The sequence below is a fragment of the Labrus bergylta genome, chromosome 16 (genome assembly GCF_963930695.1).
Source record: "Labrus bergylta chromosome 16, fLabBer1.1, whole genome shotgun sequence".
NCBI classification, from domain to species: Eukaryota; Metazoa; Chordata; class Actinopteri; order Labriformes; family Labridae; genus Labrus; species Labrus bergylta.
This window is the reverse complement of record NC_089210.1, coordinates 17,586,376-17,607,551: the sequence shown is the minus strand read 5'-3', so window position 1 is coordinate 17,607,551 and position 21,176 is coordinate 17,586,376. Positions and strand designations below refer to the sequence as shown.

Genomic DNA, 21,176 nt, shown 5'->3' with positions numbered 1-21,176 from the left:
CGAAGTAATATCCACCTTATGACATCACACATTGCTTTGTTACCGTTCCTTTGAGCTGTTTGGCGTCAGTTTGTGATCCATTACCACTTCCTGTTTCTGTGCTTAACTTCATGTCCTAACCTTCACTCTACAGGAAGGTCTTTACTTTATTTCAAAATAAAAGCAGTTTTGAATTCAAAACAGTTCCAAGTAAAGGCCTAAAAAAATGCAAAGTATTGGAAGTTCAAACATGCGATTAAAGATACGATCAAGCGAGATTAACTATCAGCATTTAACGATTACGTCGCGGTTAAAATGTAATCGTTTGACAGCCCAAATCAAAATCACTAAAACAGGTAATCAGAGGTTAAGAAGTTTACAATGAAGGATCTTGCAAACTTAGACTGAACCGTAGGAACCTGGAGCGTAAGCCAGTCATTGTCAGATATGATGAAATTGAGCAGTTACAATCTTGATTTGAGTTTGAGTGAAGCAGCAGCTGAACAATGCAGGAATTCACAGACATCTGAGGGCACAAAAGATTCCTGGGACTCTTCCAGTGTGTGCTAAGGCTGCTGCTCATGAATGACGAAAAGAGGCCATATTTCTCCTGTGTTATTCGGCACTGGCTCCATTTATATTCAAGAATAAGTTTTAAAATGCTTCTCACCTATAAAGCTCTTAATGGTATGGAATTTAAAATAGTACTTTTAACACTGTAGCACAGAACGCTCCAAAAATGCAGGCCTGTTTGTGGTACCTAAAGCCCTTAGACACAGTATGGGAGGTAGAGCTTTAGATACGAGGACCCTCTCCTTGTTTACTCATTCAGGGCCTCTCTACTAAGAGCAGGCCGAAGTCTTCTTTTTGGGTAAAGCTTGAGTTAGGGCCTGCTCAGGCTTGCCTTAGATCCCCCAGTTTTGCTGCTATAGGCTGAGACTGCAGAGGGGCCCTAAGCTCCTGTCTCCTCCTCCTCTCTCTCTCTCTCTCCACCAGCAGGTTGAAAGCAGGTATTGATCGTCCCAAGAGACCCAAAGATACTGTCCCTCTGCAGGCATTTTGTAACAGCCTAAGTCTGCCGTCGCTTCATGAAAAATTCTTTCCTAACTTAATTCCTTTTGTACAGAACCATTTTGACTTATGAAACTTTTCATGAAAGCCAAACAACTAATACCTTCTCTTGTAAATTTCATGCGCTGGCAGAAACTTTCACTTTGGATCCGCCTTGAGAGGCTAGCTGTTAGCGTCAAGAAACGTTGTCGTCATGCCACTTCTTCAAAATTGAGTTTCTGAGGCATCCCCTTTCCAGACACTGGAAAGGGGACACACAGCTGAGAACATTTCCTCTCTACACTTTCTACTTGAGTTATTTTTGTGCATTTTTCTTTTTGGGAACCTTCTTGTCAACTCCACCTTCTCGTGTGTTTCCTTTAATTAAAGCCCAACTGATTTTGTCTAAGGTTTTTCCCCTTTTTGTGCTGTTGAAAGTTAGAGAAACGATCTTTGGGGAAATATCAGAAATGTTGAGTGCTGGTGTAACACCTTAGGGAGCAAGAGAAAAAAGCAAACAGACTTCATGGATGTGGCACACGGCGTGTTGTTAGTGGGAGTGAAAGTGAGCATCCAACTTAAGCAGAGAAACAAACATTCTGCCATAAGCAGGTTGATGGAGTGTGACCAGCTGGTCTGCAGATAGAAGAACGGCATCACTTCTTTTGTTAAGATGTTATTGGCTCTATCGATACAAGGCATCAATAAATAATAAAGAACGCAGACAGACCCCCATCACAGACACAAACAGCTTTGGAGTGAAGTTGAGAAGTTATTCATCGTACTTCGCTTGGATACTGACTGGGAGGTCCAAGGTTTGAGTTCTGGGTTCTGGTCTCTGCTTTTCTAGTTTTCTCCAGTCTCAGAGTCAGAGGCAGGGTAGTAGAGGTGAGGTCTAGGAGCCGGGCGTTCAGATCTGCACAATGAGTGGAAGTCTGAGCCAGCTTTTATACTGTGGAGTGTGTAGGTAGCTTGATTGCAGGCAAGCAGCAGGTTCTCAGGCTTGATTGGTGGCACGGTGTGTGGATCCACACCCAGCTCCAGGTGAACACACACACACTTGACAAACAAGAAAACACACAAAGAGGGAAAAGAGAAGGGGAAATAGACTGGGACCCTCACAAATATTCCTTTAGATTCCTTCACTTGATTGATCTTGTTTTTGACAATATCTACCTATGGGTGCAAATAAAGTCACCTTACCTTGCCTTGCCTCAATTGCGGACACAAAAAAGTGAGCTTAGAGCATATGTATGTAGAAGTAAAAAAAACAAAAAACAAATTTGACTTCAGCTGGACTATAACACTGACTCTTCTTCAATGGTGTGGCTTTGATTTGTGTTTGCTTGCAGTCTTGGTGAGTCAAGGCAAGACTTCCGTCAACATACCAAATAATCCTCCTCAAGTTTAAGTGCTACTGAGTTATTGCTGCACGACTTTTTCAAAAGGCCCAGGTAAAGGCAATATTGCCTTCACATTCTGTTTTCTTTAGCACCAGTCTCCCTTGTTTGCCTTTTTTTTTATTGTGTTTGGCTAAAAAACTGAGCAGAAAAGGAGTGAATGTATTTTTCCTGCAGTACATCGAGACAGTGCGAAGCTGTGTTGTGTTTTCTGCTTTCAATTATTTAACTGAAATCAAATGTATAATGTGCATGTATGGTATGTATGCAAGTGTGCTGTATGTTTTATTCAGATACTCCACGGGCATGCAGAACTTCCCTGGTCCGCATGTGGCAATAATCCAGTGTTTCCTTATGATGCAACTCATCTCAAAAAGTGATGTTTAAGTGTTTAAATCATGACATCTGGTTCTCTTCATAGACATTAAGGATATGTCAGTGATTAGGATAGTTCTAGGCACGGAACTACTGCTCTGAAATTGCAGAAAGAACTATAAAGTAAAGATGTAGGAGGCATGATGTACCATTAAATTCCACCAACAGTACTGTTAATCGGAGAGTGATATTTAACACTTCCTACTGATTCTCTGTGTAGCTTCTTTTTTCCCTTTTTAATGTCTCTTAACTGGAAAATAGGATATGACTGCACTTCTTCTGTTTCTGTTCTTCGGCAATTAAACAGATTCATACATTTCTGTTACTGTCAGTGAAATAACAACACCCAAACTTGAACGTTGGAAAGTTGAAAGTCATCTCAGCTGCTGTCTCTGTCCCCCCCCCCCCCCCGGTCCTGTCGTCGGCTGTGTACATTATTTGATGAACACGTACTTTTTTTTTTTTTTTTCCGTTTTGCAGCGTTATTTACCAGACAAGGTTCCTCAGCCCGCATGGCCTCACGACTCGAGTGCTGCGAATGTGTTTCCATGGCAACCAAGCATAGTATTAAGAAGAGGGAGCAAAGAGTGAACGAGGGAGAGACACTGACGGTAACCCTGAGTGCCTGCATTCACCCGCTTTTTTCTCACTCCTGGTCGTTATGTCTCCCAGAGGTGCGGCTGTATAGCTCGAATATCACAGCAGAGCCTGTTAGATTAATTAGAGGCATCTTAAAAAAAATAGTTTTCAGTCAGTGAGCATTGTTGCCTCTTACAGCTCCAGTCAGAAAAAGATGTACACATCGAGTCAGGCCTGTAGGTTGTTAGAAACACTCAACACCACCTGCATTCAGTATCTGAACATAGACTTTGCTTAAACAAAAAGACCAAACATATTCAGTCAGAATCTGCAGTAATTCAGTAAAGAAATCTAAATCTAAATTCCCTGTAATGTGTGTTCGAGCTAATATACATTTGGGCAGAGAGGTGAAATTGTAAAATGTAGATGACATAACTGGATAAAATGTCTACTATGCAACTTCTGCAGTTGCTAAATGCAGAAATCTGTGGAGCGTTTTTTTTTTTATATTTCCAGTAGCACAAGAAGGTAATAGTAGAGCTTGGAACTTGGGCCCCTAAAAGTTGAGATACCCCTACCCGAGGTAGAATAAAACACAACCATATTTTTTCATAACTTGAACCTGTTTATGAAACGGATGGTTGTATAAAAATATTTGACTGCAAAATAACTTTTTTTGGATGTTTTATGCATCTTACCAAAAAACCAAAATAGGTCAAATTAGGGCTTTTCCAAAAGGGACAGCTCTAGCCTTATCACATGTATCTCTGGGAATCAGAATCAGAATTTCACCAAATTTGGGCAGGATGTTCAAAGATAGTTATTAGTAACAATTATGCAAAGTTTCTATCAATACCATTTACAATTTTGGAATTTTTCAAACTTAAACGCACATGTAGTTTAGGCGGAAATTGAAAATTGAAACAAAAATTTAAAAGGTATGTATATCAAAGTCTGTCTGACACCAAACATTAAAATATGTCATTTTTATCTTCTTTAGACTGTTATCTCAACAAAAAAGCAAGTTATTTGACTTTTCACTTGACCCTATGCTGTCACCAGCCCCTAACAGGAAACAAGTGCAGCCAGGATTTCAGGGCGACCTGGTACAATGGGGCCCTATGGATGTGTATGTGGGAGGAGGTGGCCACAAATAATTGATTAAGACTGAACAACAACAAAAAATATAATAAAATGTGTACATGCTTGTGAAAAACTGTCTTAATTCATATGAAATAGCTTCAGTGTTTAATACACTGTGGATAATTGGTTGTGAGCGTTTCACAGTGTGAATGTTGGCTGTGTCATCAGTGGCCTCATGCCTGGATGGAGTCAAGGGCTTCATCGCAAGACTCAACGGGGATGTAATCAGCACTCAAGCAGACAGAACGCAGAGCTCCAGCTGATCCTTACAGACACTTTATTAAACAACAATTTCTATGGACAAACTCTCTCTCACAGTTCAAATCCATGCATGCAAACACATACGTCCGCTAAGTGTGGAAAAAAAGGGTCTCGTACAGAGGAATCCCTCACCTCAAGTTCAAAAGTTTAAAGGCCTACATTTTTAAGTTTTGCAGAAAGCAATAGCTAAAGAAAAAATAGTCGTAATCTCATATTGTTTGATTAATTCCTGTTGCATCATACATTTTTTAGAGTAAAGTTTACGAGTAGCCTAAACACATGGTCCACTCCCACTCGGCTGCATACCACCCCAATGCCTGCTGGAGGTCCCAGTCTGAAGAAGCCAACAAAACTATGTCATCTGTAAAAAGCAGAGATGAGATTTTAAGGCCCCCCCAAACAGGTTAAGTGGGGGTAAAGTGTATCGTGAGGACAACAGGTGGATTGGTGCAGCATCCGCAGTAATGCTGGAGTTGTTGGACTGTCATGGTGAGGATGGAGTTGAGCCTGAAGGAAACGCTTTCAGTCGATTTTCATTCCAACGCTCACCTGTGGTCCTGAGCTTTGGGTAGTGACCAAAAGAATGAGCGGAGGAAATTAGTTTCCTCTGCAAGGCTGTCTGGGGCTCAGCCTTGGAGATGGGGTGACGAGCTCAGACATCCGGAGGGAGCTTGTAGTTGAGCCTCTACCCCCCTTGCATCAGAAGGAGCCAGTTGAGGTGTTTCTGGCAACTGATTAGGATCTTTCTGGGCCCCATTCTTTGAAGTGGGAGGAGACCCTGGGTGAGCACGCTGGAGGGATTATATATCCCATCTGACCTGAGAAGGCCTCAGAATCCCCCAGGAAGAGTTGAAAATCGTTGCTGGGGAGAAGGATGTCTGGGTTGACTTGTTTAAGCTGCTGCCACTGCGACCCGACCTCGGATTCACAGAAGAAAATGGATGGATGGATAAAAGTGGAAAAATACAAATGATTTCTCACCCTTCTTTTTCTTATCCTAAGACCAAAGCATTCGTGCAAAGGATGCTTGCACTACTAAAACTTTTTTGTTCCTGGAAACAGAAAATATATTTTTATCTGGACTTCAGCGTTCTGTTACACAGGCGGTTTTATCTCCAGGCAAAGGAGGCAACTGCCTCAGGGCATAGTTTGCCTAGTATGTCATATAACATTTTTGATTTAGCCCACTACTTATGTGGCTTAACTTATTGAAAAGGTATGATTGCTTTAAGCAAAATGGGGGAGGGTCTCACCCATAACTAAACCGCCTCCACTGTTAATATGAAGAGACGCAAAAAATGAATGCAAAGTAATGCATAAAACCAGCATATAATAACCACCATGTGTCAGGTTCACTGGTAACAGAGGCTGTTCAGGTTTCACACCAGTTTGAGAGGCAGCACAACCCAAACCTGAATTGCTCAGTTTAAGGTTCAAGCAGTACAAAGCTCTTTGCTTACATCTAGTGGGAGTCATAGGTAACTACACCCACATTAGTAAGTCAGTCTCTTAAATGTTTATGTGGCTAATTTGTGATGCTATTGCTAACAATAAAGCATTTGCAAACTGACGAGCCCTGTGGTTATTGGAAGTTAATTTCTCAAGCACATTTCAGCAACAAGGGAAATCAAAGTGCTTCACACAATAAAAGCATCATGACTAAGAGAAAGAGACATTTACACCTTTGCAGATCTACCCTGGAATACAACATTTCACCCTAAAGGTACATCAAAATTGCTCCCAGGTGTGGTGAGAAAATGCAAACTGGTTCCTAAATTGGTAAAAAAAAACAACAACTGAAAGCCAGCTTTGTCTCTGTATTGTGTATTTTCAGGTAGTTCATTGTCGAACATTAGATGTGCTTACTCTGAGCCAAGTGGGGTTTTTCCTGTTTAAGGAGCCTAAAATATTAGTGACCACTGAGGCGCGCTGAAGTAATTGCCTCTGTTCAAAACACACTTAAGAAGCCCCCGGATAGTTTGAAGTTATTATTTAACAAAGGGCTCGTGTAATATTGACGGCACCTTTAATAGTCGGTGTTCAGCTGGAATCAGGATCTGTTTCCCTCCACTGTCTGTGACTTGTAACTGAAGTGTGTTTTTAAGTGTACTTAAGTGCCTGTGCCTTGAGTCCTGAGGTTGTTGCCGTTAAAAAGAGAAGTGTCGGGGGGAGTGAGTATTATTTATTTCAACTCTGTGCTCAAATTTACACAAAGGATTTCAGCAGCTTCTGCAAATCTGCAGCCCGAGTCCGTCCCTGCACGCTGGATCAACTGGAAAATCGTCCAATCCTCATTATTGTATAAAATGTTAAAGAATGAGGGGGATCGTAAAGTCTTTTATAGACAGCAGTGATTTCCAGTGATCACTCTTCTGCTTTGTCAGCGGTGTAGTGTCTGACATATTTGGGACAAAGGTTATGCTCCCCTTAGAATGTGCTAAACAACATCTGGGTAGTGTTTGTATCTGAGACCTGTGTTGCTCCTTGAGTTACATGGAAATACATAAATCTAAGTCAGGAGCCCCCACAGTGGAATGCATACATTGGGGACCCTGTGTTCGGAGAATTGCCAAATATGAAAGCTGTATGGGGGAGTGCTGTCCTGGGTCCCAAAAACAGGAAACAGATATCCTCTTGTTGTTCTGTGAAATTCTGTATAAATATCACTCTCCTTCTAGTAGAGGAACTTGGGCCCCTAAAAGTTGAGATACCCCTACGCGAGGTAGAACAAAGCACAACCATATTTTTTCACAACTTGAACATGTCTAGTTTATGAAACGGATGGTTGTATAAAAATATTTTACTGCAAAATAACTTTTTTTGGATGTTTTATGCATCTTACCAAAAAACTAAAATAGGTCAGTAGTAGTGCTTCTCCAAAAGGGACAGCTCTAGCCTTATCACATGTATCTCTGGGAATCAGAATCAGAATTTCACCAAATTTGGACAGGATGTTCACAGATAGTTATTAGTTACAATTATGCAAAGTTTTTATCAATACCATTTACAATTTCGGAATTTTTCACACTTAAACACTCGTGTAGTTTAGGCGGAAATTGAAAATTGAAACAAAAATTCAAAAGGTATGTATATCAAAGTCTGTCATTAAGTCAAGTAAGAACACCAAACATTAAAATATGTCATTTTTATCTTCTTTACACTGTTATCTCAACATAAAAGCAAGTTATTTGACTTTTCACTTGACCCTATGCTGTCACCAGCCCCTAACAGGAAACAAGTGCAGCCAGGATTTCAGTGCGACCTGGTACAATGGGGCCCTATGGATGTGTATGTGGGAGGAGGTGGCCACAAACAATAGTTTAAGACTGAACAACAAGACACAATATAATTGTATGCTGCAATATATATATATATATATATATATAATTAAACATTTTATAGTTATTCCTAATACATTTTGTCTCACATTTTCTATCTTACATATGATTTATATGATGACACTCAGAGTCAACCCACTGCTTTCAACAATATTGTCACCTATGACGTTGTTTCTATTTCATTCTAAAAAATTAAAGCATTGTCTTGACATCAGTTGTGAAATATTAATGAACTAAAAAACAGCATTGATATATATATAACCTTGAGTTCTTAGAAATTAAATATACTTCATATAGTCTATTTGTATATCGGCCATACAGCCTGTTGTAGTTTTTTTTTATGTATTTCAGTCATATAAAGATGGTGTGTAGTCACCATATCTCCTGCTTTTAAGAAGAACCCTAGTTATTCCAGAGGATACACTGGATGAAGGGATAGTTTTTATAATACCCTAAGTATGATAAAGTGTTAAAAAAAGCTACAATATTTTTGTTCAATGATTTATCAGGCAACCAATGGAGCTGGGATACAAAACAATTCTTATGATGGTTTGAATGTGTGTAAGGTAAATTAGGATAACAATCATGCAAACATGTTTATAAAAAACTTCTTTATACACTTATTTTACCTCATTATATATAATGACATTTGATTTTAAATGCTAATTACAAAGGATGATTTCCACTTTTAGACAAAATGACTGTGAACATGAGAGCTTAACACCTTGCAACTAAAAACCTTTGTGTCACACTAAGCATCCCCTGGGGACAAAGTTTGACCTCTTAGCTTAAGGAAAACAATTGCTGCAGAAAATAATCATCAACAAAGTCAACCAACCAAACATCACAAACAAATCAAGGCATCACAACCAAATCAAGACACCACAAATAATCAAGACATCACAACTAAATCAAGACACCACAACTAAATCAAGACACAATAACTTAATAAAGACATCACAATCAAGTCAATACATCACAACCAAATCAAGACAACACAAATAATCAAGACATCACAACTAAATCAAGACATCACAACGAAATCAAGACACCATAACTAAATCAAGACATCACAACTAAATCAAAACATCACAACCAAATCAAAACATCACAACCAAATCAAAACACCACAACTAAATCAAGACACCACAACAACAACAAAAGTTAACATGGTTGATCCATGCACTGCTGGTGGATTTTCAAGTTGTGTATCTATTTGTATTGCAGGTGTCTTCTACCTTTGTTATCAATGCGGTTTGATATGTAAGGTTTATATAACTTGGAAGCAAACAATGTAAATGAGAACATGCAGTATGTTTTTCCCCCCGTCTCCTTGTATTTGTCTTGTAAAGTTCGACACACCTCAAAGTGTCCCAGCTCTCATGTAAATGTGATACAAATGGAAGCAAAGAGAAAACACTGAGACATGAATGTTTTCTTTTGGGAGGGCGTTTTTGTTTTTTTAACACACCGACGCACTGAGAGTGTGAGCAGCAGCGTGTTTGTTGAAGCTCCCCGAACATGCAAAAGACTCGGAAGGAGACGGTTTCAACAAGTCTGACCGAGTATGTCTCAAGACTGTGAGGACTTTATATAATAAAGTATATTTTAGTATATGTCAGTTATTGTCTTTTTAATTGTGCTTACGTTTATTCATGTTTGGGGCTGCTTGGTTATGATACTTGTCAAATTCTGAAGCTGCTGGGGCTCATTCTTTAGCCTGTCATCTCTCTGTTTCTCAGGCTCAATTAAACCCTCCGAGGCTGATGTGAATATCTCTGTCGTTATACTTTTAGTCTGGACACTGTGAGTCTTACACTTTTGTATGAACCAAAACATCTGTACTGTTTAACCAGCTGCTTGCAGGAACGCTCATCCTTTTCACTTAAATTACCCTGACTCTGGAACAGGAGAATCAATCAGGGTTATTCCTCGTTTAAATCAATTGATAAGGGATGATCAGAGCAGTGCATGAAAGGTTGCATGATACTTTCCAGCAATGCAAGAAAGTTAGAACTATAGGTATTGTGAGGGGAAACTCCAGAAGTAGGTATTGTGAGGGGAGGTATTGTAGGGAGACGCCTACTGGATCAAAAAGTAGCACGTTCGTCCTTTAAATATGTCATAAAAAATAGATATTCACAAACCAAGTGAGGATACGTTGCTTTTGGTAACATTTGTTAAAGTATAATAAAAAACCTTCAGTGAAAAAAAAACAGAATCACTTTGAATAAACCAGGTTAGAAACCTTTTATAAGGAAGATGAAATAATGTAGACTAGACAAATCATACAAAATGTACAAAAATATTCTGTGCAAGTCACGCAAAGGCATTCATCAGATCAAATCAGACTAACTTATAGAACAAACCTAAAAGTAGTTTATAGCAGATCAATGAGAAAGCTGAGCATTTACATCTTTGTATGATTTTGTATTTGTGTGGTTACGCAGTGGCCGTGATTACTAAACAGAAGCAAACACACTCAACAACAAAGAGAAAAATAATTGGTATAAATAATGGTTAAAAGTGTCTCTGGCATGCTCTTCTCTTCTCTGGCTCCAGGCTCTCCTTTGTACCGCACACGTTATCTCCGACAGTCCGTCTATTCGCACTTGTCCAAGTCCTCGGAGACTGAGGGTACATCCTTCTGTTGAAAATATATTGTACACATTCTTACAATTTTCTCACAACAATCAAATACACACTGTACTCGATAATGATTCCAGGAAGACATTTTAGAGAACAAATCGCAAACACAAAGAAACAAGATTTACTGCCTTCATGGTTTTACATCGACTACAAAGACATTTAAGAGGACAACTATATATATATATATATATGTATGTATAACTCTCATCAAACGTACCACAGATCCTCCATGTCGCTGCTTATTGAAAGAGCAGGTCAGCCATTTCATGTACTCCTCTCTGACCTAGAAAACACAATTAAAAACATTTTGTTTCAGAGTTATGTATTAACACCACTATGGCTGTCATCATAGTTGTAGTGCATGCAAGTACTTTAAAGAGCAGTCAGTCGTACCTCCTTATTGAGCAGACAGTGCACGATGAACAGGAAGGTTCCCTGCTGCGAGTTCAGAATGATAAAGAGGACCTGGAAGAATAGATTGGTCTGGTACAGGCCCAGGATCCAGGTACAGCCCAGTATGACAAACTGGGCCAGGATCTTGAACACAATCAACCTGAAAAGAGTTTATTATACGTTTGTTAAAGGTAAAAGCATGCATGTATCTGCATTAGACCATCGAATACATTCAAATAGAAATATTTAGAGCCTTGAGTGAAATAGATTATCTAAACTGTTGCAACAACGATCTTGAACACTTTGGCTCATACCGGGTGTCCTTAGATTGAGAAACATCACTCCTCATGTTGGCCAGCGTGGGTCGAAGACTCCAGAGAGTGGCACAGAACAACATCCAGTTCAGCTAAAAGAAAAATAAAAAAAAACACAGAGGCTGGACTGAGATACAACAACATGTCATCTGCAAAAAAAAGAGCAAATAACTGTTAATTCTACTTGTGAGGACATAGGGCCCGATCACACCGTGTAGCCTTTACAAGGACAGTGATTATAAAACAACATGATCATAAGTTAAGGCCAAAATTAAGAAATAAAAACACATTTCAGGAAATCAAATTCATTTAAAATAATTTAAAAAAGTTAAATTAAAGTCAACTAAAATCAGGAAAGACCTGTCGGTAAAAGTGTGTCACAAAGAGGGACAGAAGACTGACTCGGCTCATTTGCTGCATGCATCGCTGCAGTGCCAACTGCAGCGATGCGATTCACACTTTTTACCCCACTGGTAATACCCAAGTGGCCTGATGTTTCAAGGTTTGATAGCAAAGCCACTCTCTGCAACCACAAATGAATAAGGCTGAATTATCTTTAGATTTTCTCTCATTCATTTGATCTTCACCATGAAGACAGCAGTGCAGAGTGTGAGCTTGAAGAGAGAAATCCTGTATTTGCCTTTTAAATTCTCAACATTATTTTGTGAGCAGGTTCTTTAAAAGTGCTCTTGGCTTGTTTACTGCGGTTAGCTTTTTAGCTTAAGCCTGGTACACATTACACGATTTTTAAAATCTTAAACGATTTTGATAAAGTGAGAGACCCCACACATGACAACAATCCTGACCGATTAACAGTTCAGATCGCATAGTGTGTGGTGTGCAACGAGACGATCAACTCGGCACACCACACACTAACCGATTCATTCGCCGACAATCAGTGTGATCTTGCGCGGTCAGACGCGATTTAAGAGTAAACAAATATGATGGGCAAGCTAAATGTGGTTTGCTGTTAGCTGGTTCATCCATTACGGTCAACATTTTGGTCTAACTCCTTTCCTTGTCAGTTGGATTGTGGTTTGTTTTACAGGACATGTTGTAATATAACTTGGGCCCAAAACCAGCCCGGTTATCTTGTAGTGTGTACCCCACATTAGAGAAATAGATCGGATGCATTTATTTATACACATAAAACTCACTCCAAGGATAACAATCACAGGTCCCGTCAGAGCCCAGTTGAAGTTGCGATTTCTGGAGAGCCAGCACCTGCAACAGAATCAAACAAATGAACGGTCCTTTCGAACAACATGCACACAGAAGAATATGAATGCGAGCATGTATTACTGTTTGTGTTACTTACACCTCGGCCTCCGTGGCACCATATCCATCAGAATATACCAGTGCAGAAACACCCACAATCACAAATGGAACTCCGTAGCCAATCAGGTAGAGAAGCACACGGGGGAGGCCATCCCTCTGAATGACCTGCACCTTGGAGAGCCTCCTGACTAACAGGTGGAGCTGGAGAGCCTCCAGCAGCATCCACACAAAACTTGCAACGACTAAGAAGTGCAGAAGACCTGCCATGACAGTGCAAGCCAGCTGTGGAGACACACAACAAAAGTCTTTTTGAATGAAATGCTTTGCTTCGCTTTTGGAGAGATCCATTTGAGTATTTTGAAAACCAAAAACAACAATCTGCATCTCATTCCAGTGTACCTCATGTTCAGTATATCTGTCGTTCCACAGCAGCAGGAGGTGGGAAAAGGCGAGGTTGAGGCAGAGGTGAAGACGGGCTGTGTTGTTGATCTTCGGGTTCCAGCTGCACAAGAGGAAGGTGAAGATGGCCAAACCGAAGAAGGCAAGTCCTACCATCACACACATTCGGTTCAGCCAATCTAGGAAAGGATTCTCTGCTGGAGGCTGAGGAGACACAGCACACATTCAAATGATTTTTTTTGATCTTCGATTCCGTAGAGGAAACTGAAATATTTCTAAATGAGCACCAACACACTAATCTCTGATACCTCGCCGATCTGCATGATGAGGGCAAATGTGGAGAGATGAGAGCAGCTGCACACGGTGACATTTTCAGTGGTGTAAGCAACCCAGCAGCCCTCCACAGACCAACGCAGCGTCCTTTTCTTTCTTTGTCCTGTCTCCTCTGTTTTGTCCTCCCAGTACACACACGTCACAAAACCATTTTCGGGTACCTGATGAAACCACAGAAACAAAGATTTTACCAGCTGCACATCATCTTAAAAAATAAGCTCGATAGATAAATTGAGCTGAACCGTCTTGTGCTGGATGGTGAAGTTGACAGGCTCGGTGAGGTTGGTGTTGTTTATCGAGGGTAAGATGGCGGTGATGATGTCAGAGTACATCTCTGTTTGGTTTTCTGTTTTAAAGTAGTTATGACTGAGAAGACTCTCCATGCCTGTTATTGTCAGGAAAGCAGCTGCAGCGGAACCTTGAAAATGTCCACATATTAAAGGAACACATTAGGGAAAATTTACAGCAAGCATGTTATGTGAATATGTAGAGGATAATGTATAGCGAACAGGTTTTTATCACAGAAAGGAACCCTTACAGGATGAGGAGGAACCCCGACATGAAGTGTGCTTAGTTAAAAGACAGACAGACTCAAAAAGAAAGGACACTTGGATGTGCACATCGGAGAACTACGCAGAGACCATGACCTTAGTTCATCTATATCACCCAATTTCTGAATTTGTTAATTTCTCATTGACAGCAAGCTTCTTTTTCCTCTTGTTTATGTTGTCACAGTCAAAGTTCTGACGCTTCATTTACTCGACTTCCTGCTGCAAATTGATATAATATGAGTACAAAATCTAAAGTCTGGGATAAGAGCTTCATCACTAGCAAGACTCTTCTTCAAGATTCTTCACAGTAGAAGTCTTCAATCAATAAAATGCAGAACTAAGAGTGCTGCATTTGCCCAATCAGAATCTAGTTTTCAGCACATCCTTGCAATCATTTGGTTGGTTTCTGAACTTAATTTGAGTCCGTTTTCAAATCAATATGCACTGAGCACACAATCACACACGGGGATTTATGACAATAAAGTTTCACAGTCATCCTGGTTTACATAATGAAACTTTTCTCACCGTTGTTATTGTCGGCCAGCCCATCCAAGTTGATCGCCATGCTGTTTCCTTTGGCTGTGAGAACCGAGCTCTCTGCGTTGTGTACTCCAGGCCCGATCGTCTCCAGACTTAAGTCTAACACACAGACGATCGTTACAACAACCACTCAGTTAAAACAAAAAAAACATCTGCAGTACACTAAGAAGTGGACCTCTTACCCACTGCTGAACCCTTCACAGATCTCTTTGTTTTGTTCTGACCCGGCTGCACTAAGCTAGAAACTAAACGGTCTGAGATGCCCAGGATCACACTGCCGGTCTCCCCGTCACCTTCGCTGCTCACCCTGCTTGACTTGGCGTGTGGTCCAACACCAGAGACTTCCTACAAGAACCATAACAGTTAACAAACAAACTGACTGTGTGATGATGCTCAAAGCAAACTGAAATCACACAGTTTGAGTGAAAAGGTTAAATGAGGAACTCGTACCATAGATGCTGCGAAGCCGTTTGCCACAGTCTGTAGCGAAAGCACAAGAAAAATACGTTTTAGATGAAGTTACATGGTGCATCTAAGTTTCCAGATTTTGTTTGCATGTCTAGTTTATGTGAAACTACTTTGGCATACTCTCAGGCACTCCTATTCTAAGTTATTTCAAGAAAGTATTTTTCTCCGACCTTTATTCAAGAGGTTTATCTTTCAATTTCTATTGGACGTTCTGATGTCAAAGTTAGTTTTTTTTTAAAGATAAATTTTTTGGGCTTTCAGCTTTTATTTTGATAGGACAGTTAACAGAGTAGGAAATCAGGGAAAAAAGCAGGGAACATTTCACTGGTCAAAGCTACGCATGAGTTTTATTCGTTTGTTGTGAGATCTGTGTGAAAAGGAAAAGAGTGCAGTCAAAGGGTCCGAGTACAAGTCGGGCAAATCTAAGTGAAAGCTGGAATTTATTAGGCAGGGTTCTTAACTTTTATATTTGTATGCTCCAGTTTTTTCTTTGGTTCCTGTCTTTAAGAGGGTATCCACAGAAGTATAATAGTGTCCAACCATGCATCATGACAAAGTCAAACACTAATCGCATTATCCTCTTTAAATTGCAGTGAAAGATAAATCATGGGTCATTTCTAAAGTTTATTGGAGAGGGCTAACTCTTCTTTTTTTTTCCTCACCGGGCCTGGTAAAAAAATGCCTTCATTGTTTTTCAGTTGTTGATCCATGTTGCCGAGAAAAGCTCTCTCTTTAGTCTCACCCTGCAGCAGAAAGGGAAAAAAAAGAGACTCGTTATAAGGTTACACGATGCAGTGTCTGATCCAAACTTTTACATAGTTTTCCTAAGGATATTGATGTTTGTACACCAGCCTTATCTCTGGCTACTTCCGATGACGATGGTTTTTGTTTGATAGTGAGGACTTATAAGATGGTTTCTATACTGATTAGAGCTCTCAAGAACTGCCGTCAATGTTGTGCTTTACCTCTGGTCACTTCCTGTCAGCACCTGTGTGTCCAATCGGAGTCAAAGCTGATCGTTTGCTCTTACTGACATTGTTCCCTTTTTTCTAGATCCTTGCTTGTGTTGTACTTACTCTCTGATGTACCTCGCTTTGGATAAAAGCGTCTGCTAAGTGAATTGTAGAATTGTAGAATACTTCCCATTACAAGGAAAGTATTCTAGGCTGTGGTATCTAATGTGAAAGAGATGAAACTGATTGTATTCTAACAAACCTCTTGGAAAAACATTTGAGAAACAATATTCCACTAGTGTTAGTAAACTAGTTCACTCTTTGGCAATTCAACTTTGCAGGTAATGTTTACCTCTGCAGGTTCGATCTCATCTAAAATATTTTGAAGACCTGTGGAAGTAAATGACAATAAGAACTTGTGCAGGCTTAAAAAGCATGTCATAATATGAAAGTGTACTTAATATACTTTAACCGGTTATATTCTGAACATACTTTGACAGAATGAGACCCCTACTTCCCAAAAGATCCCTGTTGAAGGGTAAAATCCATCGGGGCAAGAACAATAGAAGGTCCCAGGTACATTAGTGCATATAGTTTGTTTACCACATATACCAGGAGTCTCACTGCACTCGTCTATATCTGAGGAGAGAGAGACAACACACTGTTACACACAGAACACACTTCACATGGTCACAAAATCATGACATGTTAGCAGTAACCACGGTTACATACCTGTGCATGGGTTAGCATGGCTGGCTATCACCTTCAGGTTGTTCAGACGAAAACCCGAAAAGCAGACGCAGAAGTAAGATCCGATGGAGTTTGTGCAGTTGGCGTGAGGACCGCAGACTGCGGCGTATTTTTCACACTCGTCAACATCTGCAGCACGCATGAAAACACAAATGAAACCGCAGGAAAATCTGAGTGAAAAATATGCCATTAAATAAAAATGTTCTGCTTTTGGGATGTGGAAAAAAAGTCAAATACCGATACAGATGTTTTCCTCGCTGGGCTCCTGGTCCGGTGTGGTCGGTTCATAGCCCAGATTACATGCACAGGTATAAGCTCCAGGTGTGTTGGTGCACTTGGACTCAGGGCCACAGACGGTGGAGTTGAAACACTCATCGATATCTGAGGAAAAGTTTACGCCGTTGGAATGTCATTGTGTGAATACAAACACAAATGGGAAAATGTAGTAGTTCAAATTGGGTATCTTTTTGCTGTGAGGCTTCAGCACTAACCGTTCTGCCCCTGATAAGTTATAGTTATAGTCTTATCTTAAAAAGACAGCAGACAGTAGACAGACCTTGGCAAATAGGAGTTGCATCGGTGTCAACTTTGTAGCCTGCATTGCATGTACACACAAAACTTCCTATGTTGTTAACGCAGCTCCCCTCACCGCAGACATTTTCACTACATTCATCTATATCTGTAAAAGAAGAAAATTCATTCATTTAATCACAGTGATGTGATTGCAGCTCATAAAGAGCAGAGAGACAGGCTTGTTTGTATTTGTACCTTGGCAGGGGTTGGACGTAGAAACTGGTGAAGTCGCATCTGTTGCAGTAAATCCATCTAGACAGGTACAGAGGTGTGATCCGATGGTGTTCTCACAGGTGGAGTAAGAACCACAAATACCGGCGGTCTTCACACACTCGTCAATGTCTGCCAAGAGATGTAAAACTGCATCAGCTAAATGATAGTTTTACGGGGAGACATGGGACAGACCTCCCAGGATTTGTCCCACTTAGTATGAAATAAACAGGCTTACCAACACATCCAAATGACTCTAGAGTGGGCAGGTGGTCGGCAGGGATTTCATAGCCAGTAATACAAACACAGCCTCCACCGCTTGTACACTGAGCCAGTGGTCCGCAGGAGTCTGCTGTACAATTACTGTGATCTAAACAGAAGCAACAAAAGAAACAAGAGAGTTTTCATTGTGAAAAGATGACAGTAGCTCTTTTTTTAAACTGCTTTACATTGAAGGGAAATATAAAGTACATGATGAAAATGAGTAAGCATGTCTTACAGGTTGCATAAATCAGATGGCTTGATGGATGACTTGATGGTTTGTAAATGTAGAATCCTCCAGGGCAGAGGACAATGCTCATTGTTATACCATAATTAGTGCAACCTCCAACATCCGCATATGCCGTCCCTGTAGTTGCAGTGTCAGATTCAGTCGCTGGATATGAAAAAGGAACATGGACGTTGTAATGGCTACCACCTCTGGTGGTTCCATAGCATGTTGCAATGACTCTGTCTCCACCGAGCCCTGTGAAACGTATCCACTTCCCAACGAAAGCCACGTCATTAAATGGGAAACCAGGAAAGGAGGACGACTTAAATTCAAAATTCCGCCATGTTTGATTTGCGTTTATGTATCCATCACAAGAACCTGCATGGAAAAAACAACAACAAAGGAACTGCATGTTAAAAAAATAAGAAGCAAACCACTGTTACTTCAACAACAAGCTGCATCTGTGTCTAATTTTTTTTTGAACAAGTGTGAGTGATGCATACCAGAAGGGTAGGCACTGTGACCGAGGATGAAGAGTGAGCCTGTGACGTACATGAGGAGAGAGCGGTTAAAAACACATAATTCTTATGTTAATGCACACATGGAATAAGCAGCAACACAAGTCGTCATATACACACGGACCAATTGCCTATTCAACAGCTCCACTGCCTGTTGTGGGGTCTTTGATGATTCATGGATGATTGCCTCGTCCGCATACAACTGGCAACAAACATTTTCACGGCTGTTTGGTAGCTCGTTAATGAATAGACAAAATTGAATTGTTGTGGGCATACCACAAGGCCCCAGAATGGAGCCTTGTGGTATGCCCACATTACAGTTTTTGGGGGATGATATTGAACTATTTATTTTAACACATTGCTTTTGAAATTTACATATATGACATCAACCTGCTGAGCGTTTGATAAGAGAAATGTAGCTTTTTATAATATTGAAGAGTAAAATTGTGGTTTACAGTATCAAAGGCCGTTTTCAGGTCTTGAAATACTGCTCCTACAACTTTATCGTCATCTATTTTAGATTATCTTTTTTTCGATTGGCCTGTAGTTACAGGCTTTGTTTGCAGATTTGAAAGTTGGGGTTATAACTCCTTGTTTAAATATTTTAGGAAATTCTCCAGCATTAATGGGTACATTTATTATGTGCTCTTTGGGCTTTTCTCGTCTTCTGACTACTCAAAGCGCATTTACACCGCAGGTCACACCTACACATTCAAACACAGATGGCAGAGGCTGCTATGTAAAGAGTCCATCAGTATTAACTCATCCATTCATACACATTCATTGACACATTGACAAAGCAGTGGGAGTTACTTGGGGTTAGGTGTCTTGCCCAAAGACACATCGGACATGTGGCTGCCGGTGCTGGGGATCGAACCCCAGAACTTTTTGTTTTGAGACGACCGACTCTACCAACGGAGCCTCAGCTGAGCAGCATTAGAGTTATTTAGTTGATTAATTACTTGTTGAATTTTGCCTTCATTAGTCTGTGATGAAAAATGAGTTCGGTGCAACATTTACTGAGATGTCTGACATAACTATTGGTTGGAAATCTGCTGCCAATTCCTCCACTAATGGGGTATAATACAAAGTAGGTATCCCCCTGTTTTTTTATTTCATTTATCTTATCTATTCTGTTTAATGTGTATTTGAGCTTTCTTGTCTGTGCTGCTGTAACGCCCGAATTTCCCCTCTGGGGATCAAGAAAGTATTATCCTATCCTATCCTATCCTATTTGCAACTTCCATGCTCTCTGAGCTGATCTCCCTATTTACATTTATTTGAATTACACCTTTTCTCTGGTAAGCCTGTTGATTTGTCTCTGCAGATATGAGCTTTTAAAGTATGATGTCTTTGCTTTTCTCACTTCACTGACAACGTCATTTCGGATTCCTTTGAAAATAAAAATATCTGTTCACCGTTTTGTAGAGATTGATTGTTAATAAAGCGAGGTCCCTCATCTTCATAAACTGAAGTTGTCAATCCACGGGAGAGATGAAGTTTTTCTGCCATAATGTAGTGGCTTTGGGAATTTTTGTATTGTCTTTGTTAATGAGTCCATCAAAGAATCACAACGTTTATTCAAATCAGATGATTGAACAACTGATTCTCAGCTGTATAAAAGTTTTTTTCAAACATTTCTTGTGAAGTTTCCAGACGATTAGCGCCAAATTATGATCAGACAGGCCCATCAATGAAAGAGAAGTTCTTGTCTTTCGATCATGTTTGTTGGTAAAAATTAGATCTAAAAGTGTTTGTCTTGTTTGGCTTTTTGTCATTTGATGCAACAACTGAGGGCAAGAAATAGACAAACACAATATATTAAAATAACGCATATAAAATCCTAAACCCTGACATTTTTGTAACAACAAGTTGGTGCTCATTAAACAACAGTTTGGGCTCATAACACACATATTTGAGTGATTCAAGATTCAGGTGAAAATAAATTGTGAAGTTTTATACTGAATACAAAATGAATTCTGTATCGCTTCCCAGTTTAATCACAACTACACAAATCAAAGAGATGAACTCACCCAGAAGGAGTGTGCAAGCGAAGCAGCTCATCATGACCGAGCCCACTCCACGAAATGCCCATCACCAACGTTAGGGCTGCATATACGTGCAGGCACCGCACCCAAAAACTGTTTTTGCAGTGTGTTGCAATGCAAAGGTTGATGCAAATTCATTAACTTGTGATGGAGATGCTTCAGATAAACACAGCTTCATGCCAAGACTGAAGGAGGGAACAGAGCTGCAGTAAAATGTACCACACATGGTAAGAATTCATAAGCCAGAAAGTTAACTCAAGGAAAAAAATCCAGCAAATACATTAACACCAGCCGTCTCCAGCAGAGTTTTACAAAATAAAACAAATAAAAAATAATATTTAGAGAGAGAGTGTGAGGCAACAAGGATTTATACGACTCCATCTGTGTGGTTTATTTTGAAAATATGAATCATTTCATGTGCATATTTAATGAAGAAGTTGTTATGATATCAATGATTTATTGTTGTTGTCTGGGGATGCAGACACTGGGGGTATAGTGGTCACCTCACAGCGAGGTTCCTGGTTTGAATCCCTGTCTGACAGGAGCCTCTCTTTGTGGAGTTTGCATGTTCTCCCCTGTGCATG

The 21,176-nt window shown here is 40.1% G+C and overlaps 1 protein-coding gene across 1 annotated transcript; it reads right to left on the bottom strand.

Moving 5' to 3' along the window:
• Positions 1-8,651: 8,651 nt before the first annotated feature.
• Positions 8,652-20,612, bottom strand: LOC109998801 (adhesion G protein-coupled receptor E1-like). The gene is made up of 23 exons (XM_065965202.1): positions 20,578-20,612; positions 18,530-18,568; positions 18,036-18,404; positions 17,775-17,906; positions 17,522-17,668; positions 17,310-17,432; positions 16,991-17,134; positions 16,736-16,882; positions 16,496-16,642; positions 16,356-16,393; positions 15,713-15,793; positions 15,033-15,062; positions 14,765-14,927; positions 14,568-14,681; positions 13,734-13,909; positions 13,467-13,652; positions 13,159-13,362; positions 12,800-13,041; positions 12,639-12,705; positions 11,482-11,573; positions 11,168-11,327; positions 10,992-11,057; positions 8,652-10,772 (listed from the first exon to the last, which is right to left on the bottom strand). The coding sequence occupies exons 1-23, from the start codon at positions 20,609-20,611 to the stop codon at positions 10,728-10,730; spliced, it is 2,946 nt and encodes a 981-aa protein (XP_065821274.1). The 5' UTR covers position 20,612; the 3' UTR covers positions 8,652-10,727.
• Between the last annotated feature and the right edge of the window lie 564 nt (positions 20,613-21,176).